Here is a 22,277-nt window from a genome sequence, read left to right on the forward strand (position 1 = left end):
GCATCTGGGACGGACCATCACACAGTGGAAACGTGTACTGTGGTCAGATGAATCAGTATTTCATGTCTCTTTTGGAATGAATGGACGCCGTGTGCTCCAGACCAAAGACAAAAAGAACCATCCAGACTGTTACCAGCAACAAGTCCAGAAACCAGGGTCTGTCCTGGTCTGGGGTTGTGTCAGTGCCTTGGCAAAGGTCACTTACACTTCTGTGATGGCTCCGTGGAGGAATATGGTGCGAGCGCTGCACTGGCCTGTCCCCAGTAGAGAATGTGTGGCGCATTTTGAAATGTAAATTGCATCAACAAAGACCCAGGACTGTTACACACCTTAAGACTTATTTGCAGGAAGAATGGAACAAAATGACACCTGACACACATAATCACTTGGTGTCCTCAGCCCCTGAATCTCTTTTAAGTGTTGTGAAAAGGAGCGGCAACATCTCACTGTGGTAAATGTTTTACTGTCCCAACTTTCTTGGAATGTGTTGCAGCATCAGAATTGAAGTGAGCGTTTATTTTGAACAAAGAATAAAATTGATGGGGTATCACATCTGCTGCTGTTTTCAGTGTAAAGCAAGACTGATGATTTACACATCACTATTTTCCATGTGAATTTTGTTTTTTTACATACTGTCACAGCATTTTCTGATTTGGGGTTGTATTTTTCATACAAACGTTATGGTTAGAAGAATATTCTACAGTGGGAATTGTATCTGTATGACTGTTAATTCCTGAGTTGGGGGTTGTGTGTCTTTGAAAAGCAGGTGGTTTCTGGAGTAGTACTCGGGATGAGAGGAGGTGTGAGCAGTTAACACATCTATATCTAAGAGCGATTTGGCTTTACACATATGCATTTGTATGCAGAGGTTTGAGTAATATTTAACATTTATGCTGGCTACAAAAAGTATGTAGTATGCATACATGTGTACAATTATGTTATACATTAGTGTGTATTCTGAAATATAAATATATCTCCCACGTCTCACCTTTTTAGAAAATAACACAAACAGTTTTTGAAAAACAAAACAGCTGTGTATTCAATAATTAAAGCCCGAATTAAACCCCTAAATGATTTAATACATTTACAGCTTCATTTGAAGCCTCTGGAAACACAGCAATCCTTCAGACATGAAAATGCCATAAACTGGATATATACAAAGTTTGTCTATGACAATATGTATGCATGCTACATTATTGTAGCCTACAGTCAATCCTCATAAAACCTCTGTCACAAACATCAGCATTGTGAAAGGATCCCTGATGTTTGTGCCTCAGATGAGCTTATTTGCAGAGCAGGTAGAGTGGACCGGGCTGTCAGCCAGAGGAGGGAGGCCTGTGGTTCATCACAGCAGCAAAACAGGCTCCACGGGAAAATATACAGCTGCCTCAGCAGAATGGTTGTCCTCTCTCTGAACCTGGACCAGCACAGCACTATACGCAACTAGTCAGGCACATTTGAAACACGGAGCAACAGATAGATGTACACCTGTCAAGACCAGACACATACAGGTTGGAACTCATGTTTGTCCACAGCAACAGCTACTCCGCCAAAACAGTTCCATTGCTCCATAAAAGGCCAACAGAGCAGCACCTCGGTGCGTCTCTACCGGCATGACGGCTGAAAAAATGTTTGACTACCAGCAAATAATGAAAAAATAAAACAGTCTAGAGAATTTAATAACGTAGATATTCCACGACATCTCAGCCATTCAGATTAAATTTAAGATAAAAGAGACTATTAAAATGCTTTTATTATCATGCACACATCACCTTTTCTGTTCATTCTACAAAATGGCAGCAAACTGAAATATTAAATCAATAACATGAAAGCTGATAGTGTCAGTTTAACATTTTTAATTAGACCTCCATTAGCATTATTGAATGTTTGTGATCATGAATAAACACAACAATTTCTCATCTTTTAATCACTTCTCTGATGCAAATGGCTTCATTTGAGAATTTAAATCTGCCTAATGAGCGCTGTCTCAGTCATTATCATTCTGATTTGCAGGCAGCTTCATCATTATGCTAAAACAAAAAGCAATAATGAGCACGATTATGAAGGACTGAGGGTCTTAACTGCAGATTTTCCTGCAAAGTCACTAGGCTGGGGGACCTTCTCAGACTCATTTCATCACAGTGAACTGCTCTTCTGCATTAACTAGAAAGTCTCAAGTCATGTCAAACAGACGTTTGCTTATTAAACTCTGAGACCCATACTTGCTCCCGCACACACACACAACCCCACCATGGACACTGCTGAGCATGAACAAAACACTTTATGATAGCACTGATGATAGTTCAGACACTGAAAAGGAAAGATTCAGTGGTGGAGACTTAGTGCCTGGTGGCAGAAATATATAAGAGGTTAATGGAAAGTAATAAATAAATATATTTCTGACTGCAGTGAGAAAACTAGAATAAATAACTGCAGGAACCAGCGATGACCTGCAGGGGGCGCGGTCTGTACACTGACAACACAGGTCCTCTTCAGGTACTGGTGTGGCTACTACAACAGGCGCTGGAACTAACTCTGCAAGCTACACCACACCAAAAGCTCACCCTTTGTTAGCATGGCCTCTGCTAATAACAATGTAAATCACAAGACATATGTCACAAGATCACCTCTACAAAACAGTGGACAGACAAATTGTGATACTCAATGTGCATCTTCTTCACTAAAGGAGACTAAATTTAACCCATTATTGTAAACCTCTTGTTTACCCACTTTAGAGATCTGTCTAGAGAAGATACTGTTGACTCCCTACACCAGGAGAAGAGACTGTCTAAATAAAGCTCAAGACATGAATGATTCACCACTCATGAGGATTGTCTGAATGGAAGAGCAGAGAAGTGGGGCAGACAGGAAATAAAGAGGTGGGGATCACCTGGGAGCTGGTGACAGTTAGTGTGGGTTGTCGACGCCGGTTTAGGGGGTTAGAGGAGGTTCATTAAGTTGGATGTGAAGAAGATGACTCATTCTTCATCCATACAAAAATACCTGCAGTGGTGTGAATATTGCATCCAGTATGAATCATCAACATTTCAACAGTGAAGCTGAAGTGTAGCTCTGAATAAAATAGCATTTGTTCATGTGTTAAGTAAGAGCCAGTAACAGACGTTTCAAGGTCACGTATCACCACCAGTGATACAGCGATATAGAGAGAAGCAGAAGACAAAATACTGGCACGCTACCAGCAGACGCTGCCAAAAAGCCTGTGTGTCCTCTCTGTGTGCGCGCGCCATTCCTCCATGTATATCTGTATTCCAAAACGATCTACTGATGACTAAGCACCGACACGAAATGGGTATTTAATACTTTACAACAGGAACTGTCTGGTCATTGGGTACAGAACAGCGTGGGAGAAGTATATTCCTCCGTAGAGAGGTGAGCTGAGGATTCACAATGAGAGGGGGAGGAAGCATGTGGAACACTGAGGACTGGGTGGTACAAACGGTTCCTGCTTCCTTCACTCCTGTTCATACTAAACTAAACATACTATCAAGCTGCTCTCCTTGTGAGTCTGCACTGAAGTAAAAAAGTTGAAAACTTTAAAGATAATTTTTTAGCAAAGCACAGAATCTACAGCATATGTTTCTCTTTAAATATTTAGAGTTTGTTCATTCTTCATGAATATGTGTGTTAGAATATGCACCTAATGCTAGAAGCATCTTGAATGATGCAACTGAAATAGTTGCAGACTGGCAGCTCGACTGCCAGTGGTTATTAGAACGGTGGTCTCTCGTTAAATAAAGTGAAGCCCAAGGAGTGTTGTGGTCATACTGTACATGGATTACTAATGTGTGAGGAAGACTGGCACTAATTAACATAGTGGGATGTCAGTTAACCTCAAAAATGTAACTTAGAAGTGTGTTTTTGTCTTTTTGAACACAGTGTAAAGATCTTTATAACCTACCGAGTTATTCTAAAATACCAAAAAAGAGATATAAAACTTATGTATCACAAGATTTTTTCCCTCAGGACAAAACCTACAAAACACCGGGTGTTTTAAACAGCAAATCCTCAAACTTTTGTCAATTGTATATACAGTAGAACACAAAATTTGTAAGATGACAGGTTCCTAATATAGGTCATTTATAGACAACTAATTTGGCAGTCCAGTGTGCTGGAGCTATACGGCAGTGTGAAAACCTACCTGGAGATGTAGGCCTCAGAGATCCTGGTGTCAGCGGGTGAGGTGATGTCTTTTCCCGAGCATTTGTCTTCTCCAGCGTGGCCGCTGCTGGCCTCGCTGTCAGCCTTTTGGCTCAGAGTGTCTGAGAAGTTGTCATCTCTGAAACACAGAGTGACATTGAGGCATCGAAGGAGCGAGAGGAAGTGACAGATGGGCCGATAGAGGGGAGGGAAAAAAGGATATATCAGCAAATCTCTTCATCTTTAATATTTGCAATGTTCTTTGATGACAGGATTTGATATCAGTTTCCTTTCACTCAGCATGTCTCCCTCTCTCCCCCCAGGTGCAGAGAGTCAGATGAGTCATATTCCTAGGCCTCTCAGTATTCTGGTGATGCACTGTGGTGGTGGCATGCACACGCACACAAACACACATGAGTTGTATGGGTGTGGGCTGTGTGACTCGATACTGGGTACAGCTGGTGGCAGTCAGGTGGCGGCAGCCAGAGCTACTGAGCTGCACTGCTGCCTCTCATGATGTGTATTAGCTGCTATAAAGCACAAAAAATTCAGACTCGCCAACAGTCAAGTCTTGAGAGGAGGCATCCTGTGCTGAAGTGCTCTCTCAAACATCTCTCTGCATGCTTTACTCTGGGCTCTTTTATGAAGGCCACACCTATGTGTGCTCTTACACTCCTCAGGATACTCTGTTAAAGTAAGGAACAGGACGTTACTATGCTCCAGGACAACCTGGACAGTTGTAAATCCCCATCCTTTCGTTAACTAAGAAGACCCCATCAGCAGTGCTCCTCTGAGTGAATTACTGACAGGACAGCAGCAGGGGAAAGAGGAAAAGAGGCAGGAAGAACTCTAAATGCTCATTTTGTGGACCAGCTGCTAAGTGATAGGGGTAATTCTGTTCCTGTCTTAATGAGACAGTGAATCCAGTCCATTAGGCATCAACAGTCGCCAGCACTGAGTGTATGAATTAGGGCCGAGAGCACAATAGAGTGACAGAAGGGCTGGTAAAGGACCCTGGCGATGGACAATGCTCCACAGCTGAGTGGGGATGGCAGCGGCAGACAAGACAAACCAGGCTGCATGACCCTACAGGCAAGTGAAATGTGTTGTTTAACCCACAGAGTTAAACAGGGTCAGGGAGAGCTGGAGGATCATAAACCACAGCTCTAGTACTATGAACGGAGCTGGTACTAGTTTAGTAGCCTTAGGAAAAAATCAAGTAAGGGAGTAGAAATAGATTTTGTCAGTACATCACTGACAGGTTTGTATATCTATATGCTAAACCTTTGAGGAATAGTCTAACTGTTAGAGTACTAGCCATTGCTCTGACTGGTTATTATTTATTTTGGATATAATCTCAGTGCACTGTGCTGCTCTTCTGCTTGCCTTTAAAACAAGAGAAAACACACTCCACATGCAATTTGAGAGACTGTTTATGATACATACAGTATATGTTACTTGTCTATATAGTTTTCCTTCTAATCTCAATATGAATTCAATATACCATCCTTCAGACAGCTGGAAGTTAAACATACAATGCACATGTGTGTGTCTGAGAACTCACATGTCTTGGACTACAATATACTGGTGTGGTACCAGACCATCGATGCCGTTGTGCCGTCCCTCCCACCAGTCTTGAGACGCCCGCTGATAAAGCAGCAGGGAGGCACCCTTCTTGAAGGACAATTCTCGGGAAGAGCGCCCAACGTAGTCAAACTTGGCGATGGCTTCGATGGGTTCGCCCTCTGTCAGTGGATCAGACAGGTCAGATATGTCAGGCTGTTATTCTATATGCAGACACTTTTAATGACAATACAAGTGTGACAGTCTTATAAAATCTGAATCTGAACATATTAACTTTAATACATGGAGGCCCTGATGCAGGACAGTCTAACACTGGGATGTTTGTACACGAGGGTGCACGTTTAAGGGAAACAGACTGCTGTAACTCAGTTTACTGTAAGTTGTAGTCAGTAGGAACCCAGCTCTACAACACCAGGTCAGGATCACAACACACCCTGAAGAGCTTTAGCAGGGTATTTATAGATGCTGGTGAGAGAGATGTATATGATTCAGGAACATGTCAGTCACTGTAAGGATCACTGCATTCACTTGATAACAACCTATTAAGTATACAAATGGATCCCTGGATCAGTGATTAGGAAAATGAATATGGGAAAGACCAGGAATAACTGAGGGACAATGCTGACCCGTGGGAAAAGGAGTATTACTGTTTTGCTTTATTTCATTTTATTTGCATTAATTGCTCCCTCCAAGTTTAAAATCAGTCTTACATTGATCTCTGTCCTGTGGTTTCAACAACAGCTACAGTCGACTCTCCTGTTCAAGAGGTACACGTCTGCAAGCCAATGTGCATGCACTACAGCAACACAGGTCTAAAAATAGCATCTTTATTCCTCCTACCTCTGCCCTCCTCCTCTCTCACTTTAAGTCAGACAGGGAGTCCCTGGACAGACATAGTCTCACCTTAACACAGGCTCTCTCTATATACTGGTATGGAAGAGAACAGAGCCTGTATTTGTTAGGAAAAGCCATAATGATATATCATTCACAGGAGCTTGAAAGTAATTCCCAGGTGAGCAGAGAACCCACGTGAAGGAGGAAATATGGCTGTGATGCAGAGCAGAGGTTTCTTCTTCAGCCTCATTCAACATCTGTTTTTATTCTGGTTTTCTCCACGGTTTAACTTTCCACCTTCCTTGCTTCACTGGGTTGTCAGGGCAGACAGGGTGGATGTGACGTGGCTCCAATGAAATGTGACAAGCAGGAATTTACTGTCTGAATTAATTGGGGCTGCACTGCAGCAGTCAGACTCTTAATAAAGTTGACGGCACCCTTATCGACGCATCGCATTTCTCTCCCTCTCTTTTTCTTACTTCAACCTATCCATCCATTCTCGTCTCATCTACTTGTTTGTCCATCTCTGCCAAAGGCGCGCCCACGCCCACGCACACACACACACACACACACACACACACACACACACACACACACACTGCAGTGATGCAGCCACAGCTGAAAGCAGAAGGCTATGAACTCAAATCTCAGTCTGGTGAAGGATCGCCTCTGTCGTGCTGTACAATTATAACCGAGATCTGCTTCTGACACAACCACCCAAGGTTAAACACACACACACACACACCCTCTCATGCTGAGAGTGCAGTTAAAGAAATGTTGAACTGTGAGAGCTAGAGGCCTGTAATATTTGAGATACGAACTGTCAGATGTCTTGCACAAGCCAGTGAAGCAGAGCCAGTGTGGTTCTCTGAAGAAAAATATTAATCTTGAGACTGATTTCTGGACTTGAAAAGATTAAACGTGGTTAAACGTGGCTCTTTAAGGGGAAAAACGATGTATATTAAGATGCACTTTCCTTTAACACATGCAATCGAATATATACCACAGTATGCCTGCTGGGACCTGGCGTGACAACAAGGGAAGCCTGTTGTGCTCCTCCAAGTGATATATAATCATTGTGCCAGTTAGTTCTCCTCTGACCTTGCATTGAGTTTACCAGCAGATAGGACATCAATGTATTGATGGTGAAGGAGACAGCTAATCTCCCTGCAAGACAACCATGTGGCTGCCATGTGTCAGCCCAGAGCAATATTAAAGCGATAACGTACGGCTTTATATAGCCTCAGTTTATTCCTCTCAGGTATTAACGTTATCATTGCTTTAATCAGGTGTGAAGAACCGGAGAGGAGGACAGTGGTGTGGATGACTGATTTGAAAGATACACACTAGGTGAGGTATGTCTGATATTTAATAAAGCCTAGACTCGTTTAGTGCCTCTCGTAGTATAATTAGATTCAGAGCTAAGCATCTGATTTTCTGACTGATATAAATACCCGATGACAGGTTCTGAAAACCACTTAACAGCACTTACTCCTGTTCTAAATGTTTTCCAGAATCCAAGTGATTTTTCTAACCATCTGGTTCAATAAAATTGTTTGCTGCAAAAAAAAAAAAAAAAAAAAAAAAGATTTAAAGACTATGTTTCACAAAATGCAACTGTATTTCCTAATTCAGGAAGTCAAAGAAATGACATATGTGCTTTTTTAATATTAACATGTTGTTTTGTATAAAAACATGAAACATTAACATCAATATTTCACAATATACTGTAACTGACAACCTTTTGAATTTTGATTTACCTTCATGGTGCAAATTGGATAATACCTGTAAAATATTTCATATTTTGGATTTTGTTTTTCCATCCAGAGGGTTAGAATAGGTCTTGAGGATTCTTAGGATTGTGCACATGCTGTTAATTTGTGTATTTCCAAAGAGTGCCAGGCTTTTTTTTTTATATATTTATAGTTTTGGTTGGCTATGTGATTCAAATGTAATGATCACACATAATGCACAAGCTGAGGCTATACTTCATAAAACATCTAACATGGTACCATTTATATTTTAATAATGAGGCATCCACACATTTGCTCCCCTCTTCATTTTTTCCATTAACACCTGGTTACAGCAACAATCACATAGGTTGTGTGCTCTGTGTAAATCAGGCTGGTCCACAGCATCTGTCTGAACTAATGAGCTTTAACACACTCCAGGGGGGCTGAGCTGTCGAGATGAGCTACTTAGGCCAACACATCGAATGACTTTTACTCCTCCTTTTTCTCCCTCCTGCTTATTTACTTTGAGGGCAAAGAGGGCAAACACTTTTTGAATCTTGAGAAGAGGAGAGAAATGCATGTCCTTATTTCAGGTTTCAGAATCAGGTGCTGCTAATTAAACAGGAAGAGAGGTTTGCTTTTGTGTCCAAAATTGAAATGAGGTCATCTATCCATCCATCACCTGTACCCTCCTGTAGATGGTCAGAGGGGTACTGGACCCAGTTCCAGCTGTCACTGGGAGAGAGGTGGGGTACACCTTCAACAGGGCTGACACACAGAGATTGACAACCACACCTATCAGTGTAGTCTTGAACCTGCATGTCTTCGGACTGAGGGAGGAAGCTGGAGTACCCAGAGAAAACCCACACAGGCATGGGGAGAACATGCAAACTCCACACTGAAAGGCCTGAATCCCAAACCTTCTTGCTGTGAGGTGACAGTGCTAACCAGTGCAACTGTCGTGTTGCTCCTAAATGATGTAATGGGAATTTAAAAATAACTGATGACAATAAATTGACCACAGTTCAAGACTCCACAGAGAGGGACTCAGTCAGAGAGGACATCCTCCAGTCTGCTCAGAGAGGCTTCTGGAACAAAACCATGGCACTGTTGCAAGGGATTACTGGGAAACTTCCACTGATTTACTCCAGAGGTGATAACTGCCATCTGTGCTTTACAGCGGGAATCCTCAAATGCAATTTTCCTGCCTAATCACGTCCTCCTTACATTTCAGAGGACATCCAGATGATGACTTAGCAGTCGATGTACCGGGCGATGGGGGCTAAAATTCATCTCTGGCCATAAAAAAAGAGACTGGCTTGGATGAAAATGAAGACTTGGCTCAGCTGTAGGTTGACTTTCTTTTTTGCTCAGATTGCCTACATCTGGTCAGCTCTCTGTCAGGTATATGTATCCCTTTTTAATGAGCTGAACTTTTTACTGAAAGTTAAACACCAGTGTTTGACCCTGTCTGATATTTTGGTTTCAACTAACTCAGTCATTATTTGACTTGGACCGGACCAACTCGTATCCATTTCACTCAAACAAAGGAACACGTGTATGATTACACAAGTTGAATGTATCCCACCAAGTCGATCATTTCCTCCGGTGTCTACATGAGCCTTGTGTTTATTATTTCTTTGTAATTCTCTTGGACATTCTGTTAATTGTAGAGAAAACACAGACCCTATCATTTTTGAAATGCCACACATCTCTTGAGATACTCCAATTGATTTGCTATTCTTTTACTAATTACTACAACACAGATTTTTCACAAAGTTATGAAAAAAATCAAGGGAATTGAATATTTTAGGTAACAGAAAATTTAATTTCTCTCCCAAGGTGTCCAGTGGGTGCAGGCCACTGTAGGAGTTGTAAAAGGTGGATGTAGAAATATCCTAAGGCCTCAAGGGAGAAGCAGAACCATTAGAATATGAATGGATGTCCAGAACTATGAGCCCAGGTCCCTGGCCCCTCAAGGCTACTGCATTTAGCAGGCTGAAAGGCAGGGTTAGCTGCAGAGATCCAGCATTAACCCTCACAACACCATGGACACAAGAGAAAGCTTAAAAATGGACACAGCATATGGATGGGAGAGAATCACATTTTACTTTACATGTGTGTTTATTTAAAACATGTGGAAGACAAGTTTTGACACTTAATTTAAAGCTATTTGTATCATCCTTATGCTGTACAAGTTTGTACAGTCACTCACCGTCCTCGCTGGTGTGTGTCTCCGTCCCTCCTTCAACTCCATCAACCTCCTCCAGCGCTCCATGCTCACTGTAGGGGCTTTCACTGTGGAGGCAACATGGAAACCATGAGGGTGATGGAAACAACAGGATCGAAGGGTCAGGTGTTAGGGGACAGTTTCAAAACAGACTAAAGCATTAGTTTTTCCTTGTTTTGGAGCTATTTTCTAGCCATCAAGATCTTTCATTTTCAAAACATTCTGGTCACTGTATCTCCCGACTCAGTTCAGCAAGATAAAATTTTTATTTAGACCTCAACAACCAAATGCCATTCAGAGGAAGATGGTCTTTAATATAACTTAGAGGAAGTTCAAGCCGTGATCATTATCAGTATTCTGTGAGAGGCTAAGATCCTCTGTCTGTGATTGGTCCTTTTACATGGTCTTCTTCTGGCATCATGCTGAGAGCTGGCAATAACACACACACACACACACACACACACACACACACCAACAGACTCTTCTACAGATTATTGCTGCCAGGGACTGAGTGTCTTCTCCTATGCTAACATGTCACTAGCTGCCTCCTCTTCTACAAGAAATGCAGGCAGCCAAGACAAACAAATCTTCCCAGGGCTTCATGAGGCTCGCCAGAGGGACACAGTCATGCTGAGGAGGGTGATTAGCTCTAGCCAGGGATAAATTCCTGTCAGCCTGTGGTGATGTTGAGGCATAGAAAAGGAGAAACAGAAGCAGATAGAGAGGAAGAAACAGTCCAGCTTACAGATGTGGATTTGACAAAGGGCCTCAGATTTGATCTATTTGACTCCAGCATGTGCTGTATGTAGTTCACCTAATCATCCTGTCACTGGCATGACCTCCTTGATTTTCTTCCTGCCATGATGGCGATAATTAAAGTGATCATTTCAGCCTGTCTCTCTGTGAAAGCAGTCCACCATGTCAAGTCACAGAACATGCTCTACCTTGTCATGTTCCTAAAGCACAGAAAAATAACTGGTGAGTTAGATGAATTCCACTGACATTCTACTGACACAGCTGCACTGCTGACAGTGCACGCACACCTGCATGTTGAGTGGGTCCCTGATGGAGGAGGTTCAGCTGCGTGTTGCTGTTGCATTCACAGTAAAAACAAAAAAACAACTGGATTTGACCCTTGTTCCTCACCAGTAGTCGCCTCCAGCCATGCACTTCTCATAAATTGGTCCATCCAGTTCTTTGGCATCTGGAAAGATGGTCTCATGGTGGATGATGATGGTCTTGATGATCTCGTTGACATGGGCTTGGCATGAGACCTGGTCCTGGCTGTCTGGTGTGGGCATTAGTGTGGGGCCAAAGCATATGGCCAGGTTGTATGGGTCCATCATGTTCTCATCACTGTACTGGGAGAGACTGGAGAGAGAGGGGAAGAATAAAAAGATGAGGAAATATAGACAGGAAAGAGTGATTCAGTATGTTGAAGCAAACCTTATAAATTCAACAAGAGGGTGGATTTACTGGTCAGTGTCTACAAACTTACTGGTTGAGGAAGGCAAAGAGGTAGCGCATGACGATGAGGACTGATCTGGGAATGGTCATGAGGATCTTACGGATGTACAGTGCTCTGTCATACAGGTTGTCTATTCCTAAAAAAGAACACAAGAAAACACTGTTAAATTAATTAAGTTTATTTAGTTTCAGTTCAGGGGCGGGACTAACAACCAGAGTCCGCTGTTATCCACTTACCTTGCAAAGCCATGTATGAAAAACAATCATCTACCTGACAGTGTCCACATACTGACAATCATCACACCATGACTCAGGATGTAAATACAAAAGCATATTGAAGCTGAGCCAATTACTCGACCTCAGCTTGAGTTCCTCTGCTGATACCAGAGGAAGAGTAGAGGGAAGTCGGCACTCTCCGTTAGAACCTGATGCCAAGGATTTTTTCCTGTTTTGTATCCGTTTTGTCAATACCTCTATTCCTTTTCAATCTTTCACTTCTTCTTCCGGCCTTTCAAAAACAAGACTTACTCTTTTGTGAAAAGTTTCCTCACAGGATCATTAATTATCTACAGAGACAAACCATTTCAAATCTTTCCCATACTGCAGTTTATGAAAATGCTGGCGGATGCCAAGCTCTCTGATTTTCAGTACTCTCTTGCTTGTGGCACTCGACACAGCCTATTTTATCTGGTTGAGCTTGGGCTGTGTTGGATGCTAAAAATAGCACCGTCACCCTCCAGCCACTCTGTGCCATCTGGGATTTGAGGTTCTTTTCATGAATACCTTAGCAAGATTCTGTAAGACTCCTGAGCCATAGTAGGTGAAAAGCTACTATTTAAAGATCTACTCAGGTGCACACTTGTACGTCACCTAAAAACATGTGTAAGCACACCCATGCAAAACATCCCTACTGCAAATTCCATAATGAAAGCTACCAGGAGCTGCAGTATGCTGCGCCGGTGAAGAAGAAAAGTCAACTGAGAGCAGTTAACAGCAGAAGGACCTCATAGCTGGTGTGAGCTGCTCCATATGGAATAAGCAGAGGGTTCTTAATATGGAGCCTGCTGGGCGTTCAGCCCACACTCTAATCACTGGCATGTTGAGCTGGGGAATGTAAACAGGGAATTCCCATCTGTCATCTCACAGAAATGTGTAAATGTGCACCCAGGAAACACATGCAGACACACTTCACACAATGAGGAGTACACAAAATCCTGCATGAGCATAAAAACACACATGTAAATGGAGCATATAACACACAAAGCTGCACAAGGCACTGCAGTAAATGTTGCGTCCATGTGACTCAGTTCATGTTGAACTGTTCTTTAACAGTTCAACATGCTAACAGAGCTAAAACATGCCCCATCCCCCATGTCAAGACTTAGAAGATCAGAAAAACCCCACAAAGAACTGGCTCATACTGAAGTGACAATGAGACTATTCTTATGAGGACTTCACTGTCGATTCGGCTCTGAACACAGATGCTGGTCAGTTCTGTGGACATTTAACACTCCACCACTGTGGCCAGCTTTGTTGCCACTGACAGAAAATATTGCTCTCAGTACTCAAAACTAAATAACACAGTCAGAGCCACTCTGCTGACAAAATTAAACTTCATCTTCTAAGGCCTGAATCTGACAAGAAACGCAACCTATGAACGATCTTAACTGTCGACCCTGTTCCAGATACTATGGATACGCCACATTCAGAAAATGAGACCCAGTAAAAACAGGCAGATCATTTAAAAGAGACTTGCAACAGTGTTTCAACCACAGATGAAAGAATATCCAGGAAAAGCACTGGCATACATTCACCTACACAGTCAGCCATTTAAAAATATACTGTTCTCCATCACCATTGTATTTCTGACTATGCCATACTCCTATAATTGCAGCTTGTAGAAGTGGATTGTGGGTGCTGTTTGACTTTTATAAACCTTTTCCAAACATTCCAACTTTGAGACACAGTCATAGTGAATTACCAGCGTGAGTTCCAGGACAAATGATCACATTTTGATGTCTTACTTGTATAAGGATGGAGAATAGAGCAATTTGTACAGTATGATGCATTTAATTTAAATGGATTATCATCTGACAAAGTTTGGGAAGATGTATTTTCCCGAGCGCTGTAAGACTTAAGTGACAACACACCCAGTAAAAAGCTTTGAGGATCCACATTCCTTCTGAGTGAGAGGAACTTGAATGACAATAAATAAATGAATGAATGATTTAAACAAAGGATTTTAAATGACACCATAGGCCACCACTAAAATGTGTGTGTTCTTACTGATGCAGGAGAGCAGATCACTGAACCTCTCCTTAGGGAAAAGAGGGTTCTCCAGACCCCGGAAGTAAAGTTTCAGAACACCAGCCACTGAGTTGATATCATGGTTGTTCTCGTCGTCCGTCAGAGGATCATTTCCTATAACATGGACAAGTCAGTAGGTTTATCATGGTAAAAAACATGTTACGTGAAATACATCTAATTAACAAGAACCCAAAATGCTTACCGTCTAAATAAGGTCTGACACAAAGTGTCACAACTAATTTATGTGTAGCTATTGATTTTTGATTGATTGATGGATTGATTTTATTCTTTCAAGCATGTAAAGACAGTTGATATGTCAACACACATAATTTTACACATATCCAACAAATGCTAATCCAATATCAATGTGCTTATACCTAGTACATGCTTGAATGGAGTAGGAAGAAGTCAGACTTATCCAGTCCTACCCCATGACATCATCTTACCATCATTGGTTTACAAGCAGTATCTCTACATAGATAATTATCTTCTACACCACACAAGTAATATACTAAAGAATTATTACAGAGTATTAACATTCATACATAATTACATTCTTAAATACTTATCTTCTACACCACACAAGTAATATATTAAAGAATTATTACAGAGTATTAACATTCATACATAATTACATTCTTAAATACTTATCTTCTACACCACATTGTATCCCCCTTCCCTTTCATTAAATAGTTTTTGAATTCCACCAGGTAATAAATTGTTCCTGGCTTTATACATAAACACAGCAGTCTTATATCCCACTAAATCAAAAAATTTTAACAATTTAGACTGTATGAAAGCTACATTGGTGTGATCCCTATATCCCATCTTATGCACAATTCTTATCGCTCTTTTTTGTAATATATACAATGGTTGAAGTGAGCTTTTGTATGTATTTCCCCAGTTTTCAACGCCATACTCTAAGTATGGTAAAATCAATGAAAATTACAAAATACTATTATAAATAGACAACATTCTGTACCTCTCTCAAATGAGTTCTTGATGTCATTGACCTCCAGCTGGGATCCAGACACACGGAATATTCCTTGATGTTGGAGGCCTGCCCAGACAAACACAAAGCAAGAGGGTAAGGGAGAAAGAAAAGGCAGAAGGCAAAAGAAGAACACAAAAAAGAAACTCTCTCATTCAATAAAAAAAAAAGCTTTTTTACATGGACCCCAAATGCACACCTCACACACTCCATTAAGACCCCTCACTTCTGTAATGAGTTAGGAAGACAGCAATCAAGCATGTCTTCCAGCTGGGATTAGGACCTAATATGAGGAGAGGTCAAGGGTCAGGAGGAAGTATAATTAGTCTGCCTTTTGCCTCCTGATAGCTTTCTCTTTGAACATAAACAGACAGCTCATTACTGTCACATTTTCAGTGCTTTACATTCTTTCCGAGTGTCTTTTCAGTCTGGTTTCAAAACAAAACTGTAAGTCTATCTAAAATTGTACAAGTGTCACTTTTCACTAGACCCAGAAATAAAGCAGTTGGTAAATTATCACAGAAAACAGAAATACAGTCCTAAATTTAATTCACTTAAGTGACAAAACGTCTGCACACAATAACAACCAACTCACCATACAAATTTATGTAGCGAATACAGCTTTCGACCACACGGGGGATAGCTTGTCCAGAATCCTTTGAGGGCAGAGAAAATAAAAACACCCAAGTGTGAGATGATGTGTGACCTGTCCTTTTTGTTACATGCACAAAAACCAGAGCCTGACCCATACCGGGTTTCCAAGAATGTTGTACATTCAATATCAGTAACTGAGAAGAATCATTTGATACGCTGATATTTGTTTCTGCACAAAATAATTCTGTGATATTTCTGAGTAACCTTTACCAAACATAATAATACATGTCAACAGGAAATGCAAATTAAATTAAAATAAATTTCAATTAGCTATAAACACACAAAAACATGACATAAAACTACTGTATATGAAATGTGAATCGAAGAAAACGTCAAATATGCATACAAATGTATTACTACAGCTTACTGCTCAGCATTTTTTTATATCTGCAAACATACGCAATGCCAGTATATCTGTGATGCGTTCTGATAATATATGGCTGCCAATGTATCAGTCGGGCTCTGACAGCAACATGACATTACAAATGCATAAACATGCACACCCAGTATAAGTGAAGTTTATAGGATAGACAGTGTGGACTACTTTGTTGAGCACTGACTAAAACAGGCTGAACTGACTTCAGCAGCTTCTGATTGTTCACACCCAGTCTCCCACAGGAATCATTGACTAGCTACCTCAACAAGCATGTACTAACATATTGTCCACCACTTTTTAACTGGTCTCCAGTGTTGCTAAATATACTTTGCCATGTTATGCTAGCAGTTGAGTGCACTATTAAAGAGCCACATACTCGATTTGGTGCTCGGCGCAGAAGTAGTGTGAGAGGGAGCAACACCAACTCCTTCAGAGAAAACACATTCTTCTTAGACATTGACTACACTTATTCTGCTTCGATGCCAAATGCTCCTGTGGCTCGGTGCTGGAGAGGGACTCAACACATGCTTACAGTGGATATGATTACAGCCATCAGGGGTTTATGAGCGGGTCCTAACACTGGACTGGCTGTAAAGGTCGATGCACTGGTCTGGTGCAGCAGAGTTATGTAAAGCCATCTCTCTGGATATGTGAGACTGGGGTTGACTGCTTTATAAATAAACTCACAACCAGTAATAAAGTTGCAAGTGGTTTGTGCTGGTAATTTCCAAACACCATTCACACTAAATATACAATTGCCCACAACATTATTAAGAAACCTTGGGTGACCACACTTTTTCAGTTCAGCCTGTCTGAGTCTACTCAGAAGTTAGCTGATGATCATAAGTTACAGACAAACAATACATGAAGTGAAAATGGTGCTAAGGCAGGACAGATAATGAAAATGAGTGCAGGCAAGCAGCATGGGGCCCCTCAAGATGCTTCAGGGTGTCTACCTGATGTCGAGCATGTGAGTTCCGTCGTCCGCGGCTACAGAGAAATGTTGCAAGAGCCAGAGATGGACATAAAGAAAAGGAGAGAGAGAGATAGAGGGAGGGAGAGAGAGAGAAGCAAGACCCAGATTAAACCATAGCAGCTGCCCACCAAAGCCTTTACTCAGAGTGCAGCCTCCTCTACTCTGTGCTGGCATCAAACCCAAAAGAAACAGCGGGAACTGGACAGGACCGGGCAGGACTGGACACGGCTACCAGTGAGTGGCAGTGAAGAGGCAAGAGGAAGGAGGCAGCGCGCCTTATCAGTCTGGCATCTGCTCCCTGACTGCCATTTATCCTGCTGCTTTCACTGGCTTCTGCTCTCACTCTGGAGGAAGAGGAGAAACTATCTCTGCCAGAGGAGCTCAGTGATGCCAGGTCAGCAGTGAGTCCGAGGAGCTGACGGAGACAAATATTTATCCCTCCAATTCCCATTCCTCTTCTCCTGCAGCCCTCCAAGTCTATCAGTACCACTCCTGTATTTCAGACGCAGGCTGCCAGAGCTTACTGATGCATGAGGAAGGTTTCCAGAATCCATCTTTGCAAAGAACATGTTGCTGTTATTTGGTAAGAGATAAATAAAAGCTAAGATACTTTAGGGGAACCCACCAAAATGGCCCAAAAGCCAGAATGAGACAGAAAAAAGGGTAGGAGAAGTAGGAATGTCAAGCGGCAGACTGGTAATCAGTACCTTAATAAATGACTCCAAATTGCCATTAAATAACCTAACATTAAAAACGGAGCGAGGTCTAGGCCGCCGGGTGCCAGTGTGGGTTTTGAGTGGCCCATTGGGATGTCTAGAATACAAAGAATGCATTAAAACAAATCAACAAAGCAGTTTTCCTTATAGAGTACTTTACCTCTGTGAGCCTAGTCGCCAAAAACCTTTACACCCTTCAAAAACTTGAACTGAAGTTGAAGCTGCCTAATCTTGAAAACCCTCCACCTCCAGATGATGGACAGGTGACTGTGGGTATTTTTAGCCACTGCTGAACATCATCAATGTTTGGAGTTCTGTGTAGAATGTATCAGATTTGGCTTTTTCTCTGCTTTTTCGTGTTGTTCTGATGCAAACAAAAGAAATAAATTATTTTCTGGGAGAAGTGGTGCATTATCTGACAGAAATGCAGGGGTGTCAATATTTTTGGCCATGGCTGTATATGAAGGAGATGTATTGCTCAGCCAGCACACAACATACGGGCACAGAGACAAGTCTGCTGTTTTCAGCAGACTTAAAAATATATTTCGGTTTGACAAACAGTAACTTTAACCAAGAGAAACACAGTTACTGACCCTCCCCAGATGAGAGACACACACCCACCCACTCTTGTATAGTGTCTCTAGCTCAGCTACAACGCAGATATCCATAGAGTGACTCTATCAAAGGGACATAAATATGTTTGGAGTGACTGTCAAAGCTCTCCAGTGCTGGGAGAGCAGAATCCAGATGTGTAGTTATGAATTCAACTGACCCATCTGTTCTATCTCTACCTCTTTTATTGTACTTTAAACTTGGCTCTAAACATTTAAATAGATTTTTTTCCTCTCCTCTCTTGCCCTCTGATTAGTTTTTTAGGTATTCTTCATTTGACCACCTTATCTTTAAAGCCCTGACAAACAGCTTTAGTGGGACTAGAAAGTACAGTAACCCAACACACACAACAGGTTTGTTTTAAAGCCATGGAGGCCTGTACATCTGCTCAGTGCCCTCCAAGGGCTTTGTTTTCTGAATCTAATTACAGGCACTTCTGCTTACATGGTCACAGAGGACTTCACCTAAAAACTTCCTGAGGAAACGTGTCCCTGCCTTGATGAGCTGCAACATGTCACAAAAGTGCTGCTAAAAGAAAAGTGGACTGGATGTGCATCTTGAACATCCACAAGTCCTGAAGAGTGTGTGGGTGTGTGTCCGTGTGTGTGCTTTACCTTGTGGTCATGTAGTCAGCTCTGTGGCCTGTGGGTGAGGAAAGAAAAGAGAAGAGAAGAGATGTGAGGGGAAGTTAGATGTGTGGACATGCCATGACCTGTCTTCTGAGGTCCCTGCAGTGCATATGCCTGCCATCTGTCCGCAACCGCTGGCCTCTTGAGCAGCGCAAACAAACCCAATACACACACGCATGCACGCACACACCAGCTCACAGAGACTTACAGGCAACACTTTAGCTTAATTACATCTGCAGTACAAACAAACATCTCCCAGACACCCAGCTGGATGTTTACAACTGATGTAGGCACACAGGCACTCTATCATAAGAATACAGAGAGCTGCAAGTTTGGACAAGCAAAGTTAAGACTGGGCACAAAACAGCTTCCAAATGATTTTGGAAAACAGGAGTAGTTTCTTTGTGTGGCCATCTGTTCCCATGAGCAGGATATGACCTGTCTGTGTGTCTGAGTGAGTCACACTCTACTTCAGCTCATTCACAACAATATGATTAAGGAGCATTAGGGAGACGGAAGAGTTTTCTCTTCCTCATTAGGACGAAGCTCCATTACTTATTAAGTAGGGAGCTTGACGGAGACCACCAGGGCTGATGGTTCAAATAATGACTGACAGATACCCTCTGGATTGACTGTAGATTTGTTGAGACCTTGAGGAAATCCCACCAATGTAGAACAAGGAGAGACCATCGTTACGACCGCCACAGCGCTCCATTAAGTCAAAACCAAATCAATCACTAAGATGCATAACAAATTCACAATCTCCCTTCAGCTCTGACTTGCTTCACTAAAACCCTGACTACCATCTAGGAGCTTTAACTGGTGGGAAAAAAACAGGCAAAATATTTGCCACAGAAAAGGCTGAAACTGCTCAGGTAAGACTGCAGAAAATAAAAAGATTAACTTTAATAACCAATGTTTTTTTATGTTGCCTTTTTGATTACAACTAATACATTCTCATTTGAGCTGGAGGAAGGCTGGTGGAGGTGAATTTTACATTCAGGTATGAATCAAGTGCAAAAACATGGTGTGAAATTGAAAACAAGAGGAGGGCAAGTCAGAGAACCAAGATTGTACCTTCACCGAGCGTCCTCTTCAGCAAGTCGTGTTTGGCCTGCAGTTTAGAGATGAGATTACTGCCCTCCAGAAACTCCCGGAATTTCTGAGGAGAATTGAGAGTAAATACACATCAGACCCAAGCACCTGACAGTGGTCAAGCAGCCATGGGTAAAGGACACGCTGCGAGTCTTTATAAAACTTTTATCAGAGCACGTCCATTGTCAGAGTGGAACAGGGCAGCAGTAAGGCTGACATTAAAGTCCAGAAAAAAGCTTGGGTTCATAGTCTCTGGTTTACTTTAGAGATTTTTGAAGCATGTATTAAACAGGGTGTATAATCCGAAGAAATCTGGTGTGTTCACTTCTTTCAAAAAGACTAAGTGCAGAAAGCAAATAAGGCCTCAAAGATTTATTTCTATTTTTGTACAGGAATAAAAGACATCTCTGAAGTTTCTTCTCTTGTATTTGCTCACTCGTACCAGCACGGTATCCTCTCATCACTCACCATGAAGTAGAACTGCTCTGTCTCCTGCTGGTTGGCCCTCCTCTTAGCAATGCTGGGTTTGCTGAGGTACGTCTCTGACACAGTGGACTTGACTGACTCTGTGGAACGGCTGTGATGGAAACACTCTGACACGTCATAGTCTTCAATGGTGACCATATCCTGGATGGTGGTCAGGGTGGCCTCTGATGTTTTTTTGATCTGGGGACACAAGAAAATGAGAAAGATGAGGAAGAGTTATTTGTCAGAGCAAAGAGCTGCCTGTTTAAAAGCTACATGTCAATCAGGATGTGAGTATCACAGCACACTCAGGGGTATGTATAGTCACACTCCCTAAAGACCTCCCTCTCTGATGACACAGAAGAATTGAAGTGTTATCTGACAAGAAGCACCTGCCCAAAAAGTCACCAGTTCCAGAACATGACTCCAAGCAAAAGCAATCATTTTCCATGCACTCAGAGGATCATAGGTGAACGGTGTCAGGTGGAGATGGCACTTTTAAGATCTGGCTTCTTTTCCTGTCAACAGGAGCTTTAACTGTCAGGGCTTCGCCAAGCATGCCCCACTACTTACTGACACAGGTATTTAGCAAGTGCATGAGAGAGGGTGCGACAATCAAATGAGAGGGCAAATGAATAAACAGCTACATAAAAGACAGACAGACCATAGGCTGATAAAAACCAATTATCTAAGCCATAAATAAGGAACTTGTAGTACACAAATGTGACAGTACATTGGAGTATCACATCTTATGTTAACCGATAAAGAATAATAGTACCGTGAGTAAAAGATTGCTATGTTAAGGAAAAAAAAGTCATATTCTGTAATAAAAACTGTAATAAAAGTGAGTCTACAGACATGATAGCGACTCTGTGGAGTTGTAACTGTGACACATACCGGTGCTTTAAACTAAATGTATCTCATGGATCATGAAGGTCTCGATCAAATATCATAGCACTCTATTAAATAATTGTGGTGTCATTCAAAACCACAAATGTGAATCTCATGGTGGCAGCAGAGGAAAAGTCATGAATGTTTATACAACATTTCAGGGCAATACATTCAATAGTTGTTCAGATACTGTATTTCAGCATGGATCAAAGTGGCCCGGCCACTCCGACCTCTCTCTCTGGCCTGCTCAGCTCACCGGTGGGCCCCTGCATCAACAACTCCTCACGGTTCTTCTCCTGCCCGTCCACCTGACCCTGCCGCCTGCCAACTCCGAACTCCCTCTGAACCACAAGCCATTGCTCACACTGGGGACACTCCTCCCTAACCACATGAAGTCCCAAAATACCAGTTGTTCCCAGAGTCTGATTCATTCACATCTTTGTTAAGACTAATAAATTACCAGCTGTCCTGATTCTGAGTCTTGCCTTCTGAGTCCACCTTTGTTTCAATTTAGCCTGAAGATCCACAGTCCTAACACTGTGGCCATTCTGCTTGATGT

General features: G+C 42.0%; 1 protein-coding gene across 5 annotated transcripts in view; it reads right to left on the minus strand.

The window, feature by feature from the left end:
* The window catches only part of srgap1a (SLIT-ROBO Rho GTPase activating protein 1a), a 43,648-nt gene that overhangs the window by 4,320 nt on the left and 17,051 nt on the right, over positions 1–22,277 (minus strand). For 3 of the 5 annotated variants that reach the window (XM_020602949.1, XM_020602947.1, XM_020602948.1), the window contains exons 7-18: positions 20,831–21,028; positions 20,345–20,429; positions 19,253–19,280; positions 18,018–18,123; positions 15,900–15,960; positions 15,296–15,373; positions 14,293–14,427; positions 12,038–12,143; positions 11,686–11,910; positions 10,525–10,607; positions 5,723–5,903; positions 4,160–4,297 (exon numbers count right to left, since the gene is read on the minus strand). In XM_020602949.1, the coding sequence (XP_020458605.1) occupies positions 4,160–4,297; positions 5,723–5,903; positions 10,525–10,607; positions 11,686–11,910; positions 12,038–12,143; positions 14,293–14,427; positions 15,296–15,373; positions 15,900–15,960; positions 18,018–18,123; positions 19,253–19,280; positions 20,345–20,429; positions 20,831–21,028 (1,424 nt within the window). Of the gene's footprint in view, positions 1–4,159; positions 4,298–5,722; positions 5,904–10,524; positions 10,608–11,685; positions 11,911–12,037; positions 12,144–14,292; positions 14,428–15,295; positions 15,374–15,899; positions 15,961–17,290; positions 17,325–18,017; positions 18,124–19,252; positions 19,281–20,344; positions 20,430–20,830; positions 21,029–22,277 lie in introns of all 5 variants that reach the window. The other 2 variants (XM_020602950.1, XM_020602951.1) reach the window with 1 other exon arrangement.

Source organism: Monopterus albus, unplaced genomic scaffold (genome assembly GCF_001952655.1).
Source record: "Monopterus albus unplaced genomic scaffold, M_albus_1.0 scaffold59.1, whole genome shotgun sequence".
NCBI lineage: Eukaryota > Metazoa > Chordata > Actinopteri > Synbranchiformes > Synbranchidae > Monopterus > Monopterus albus.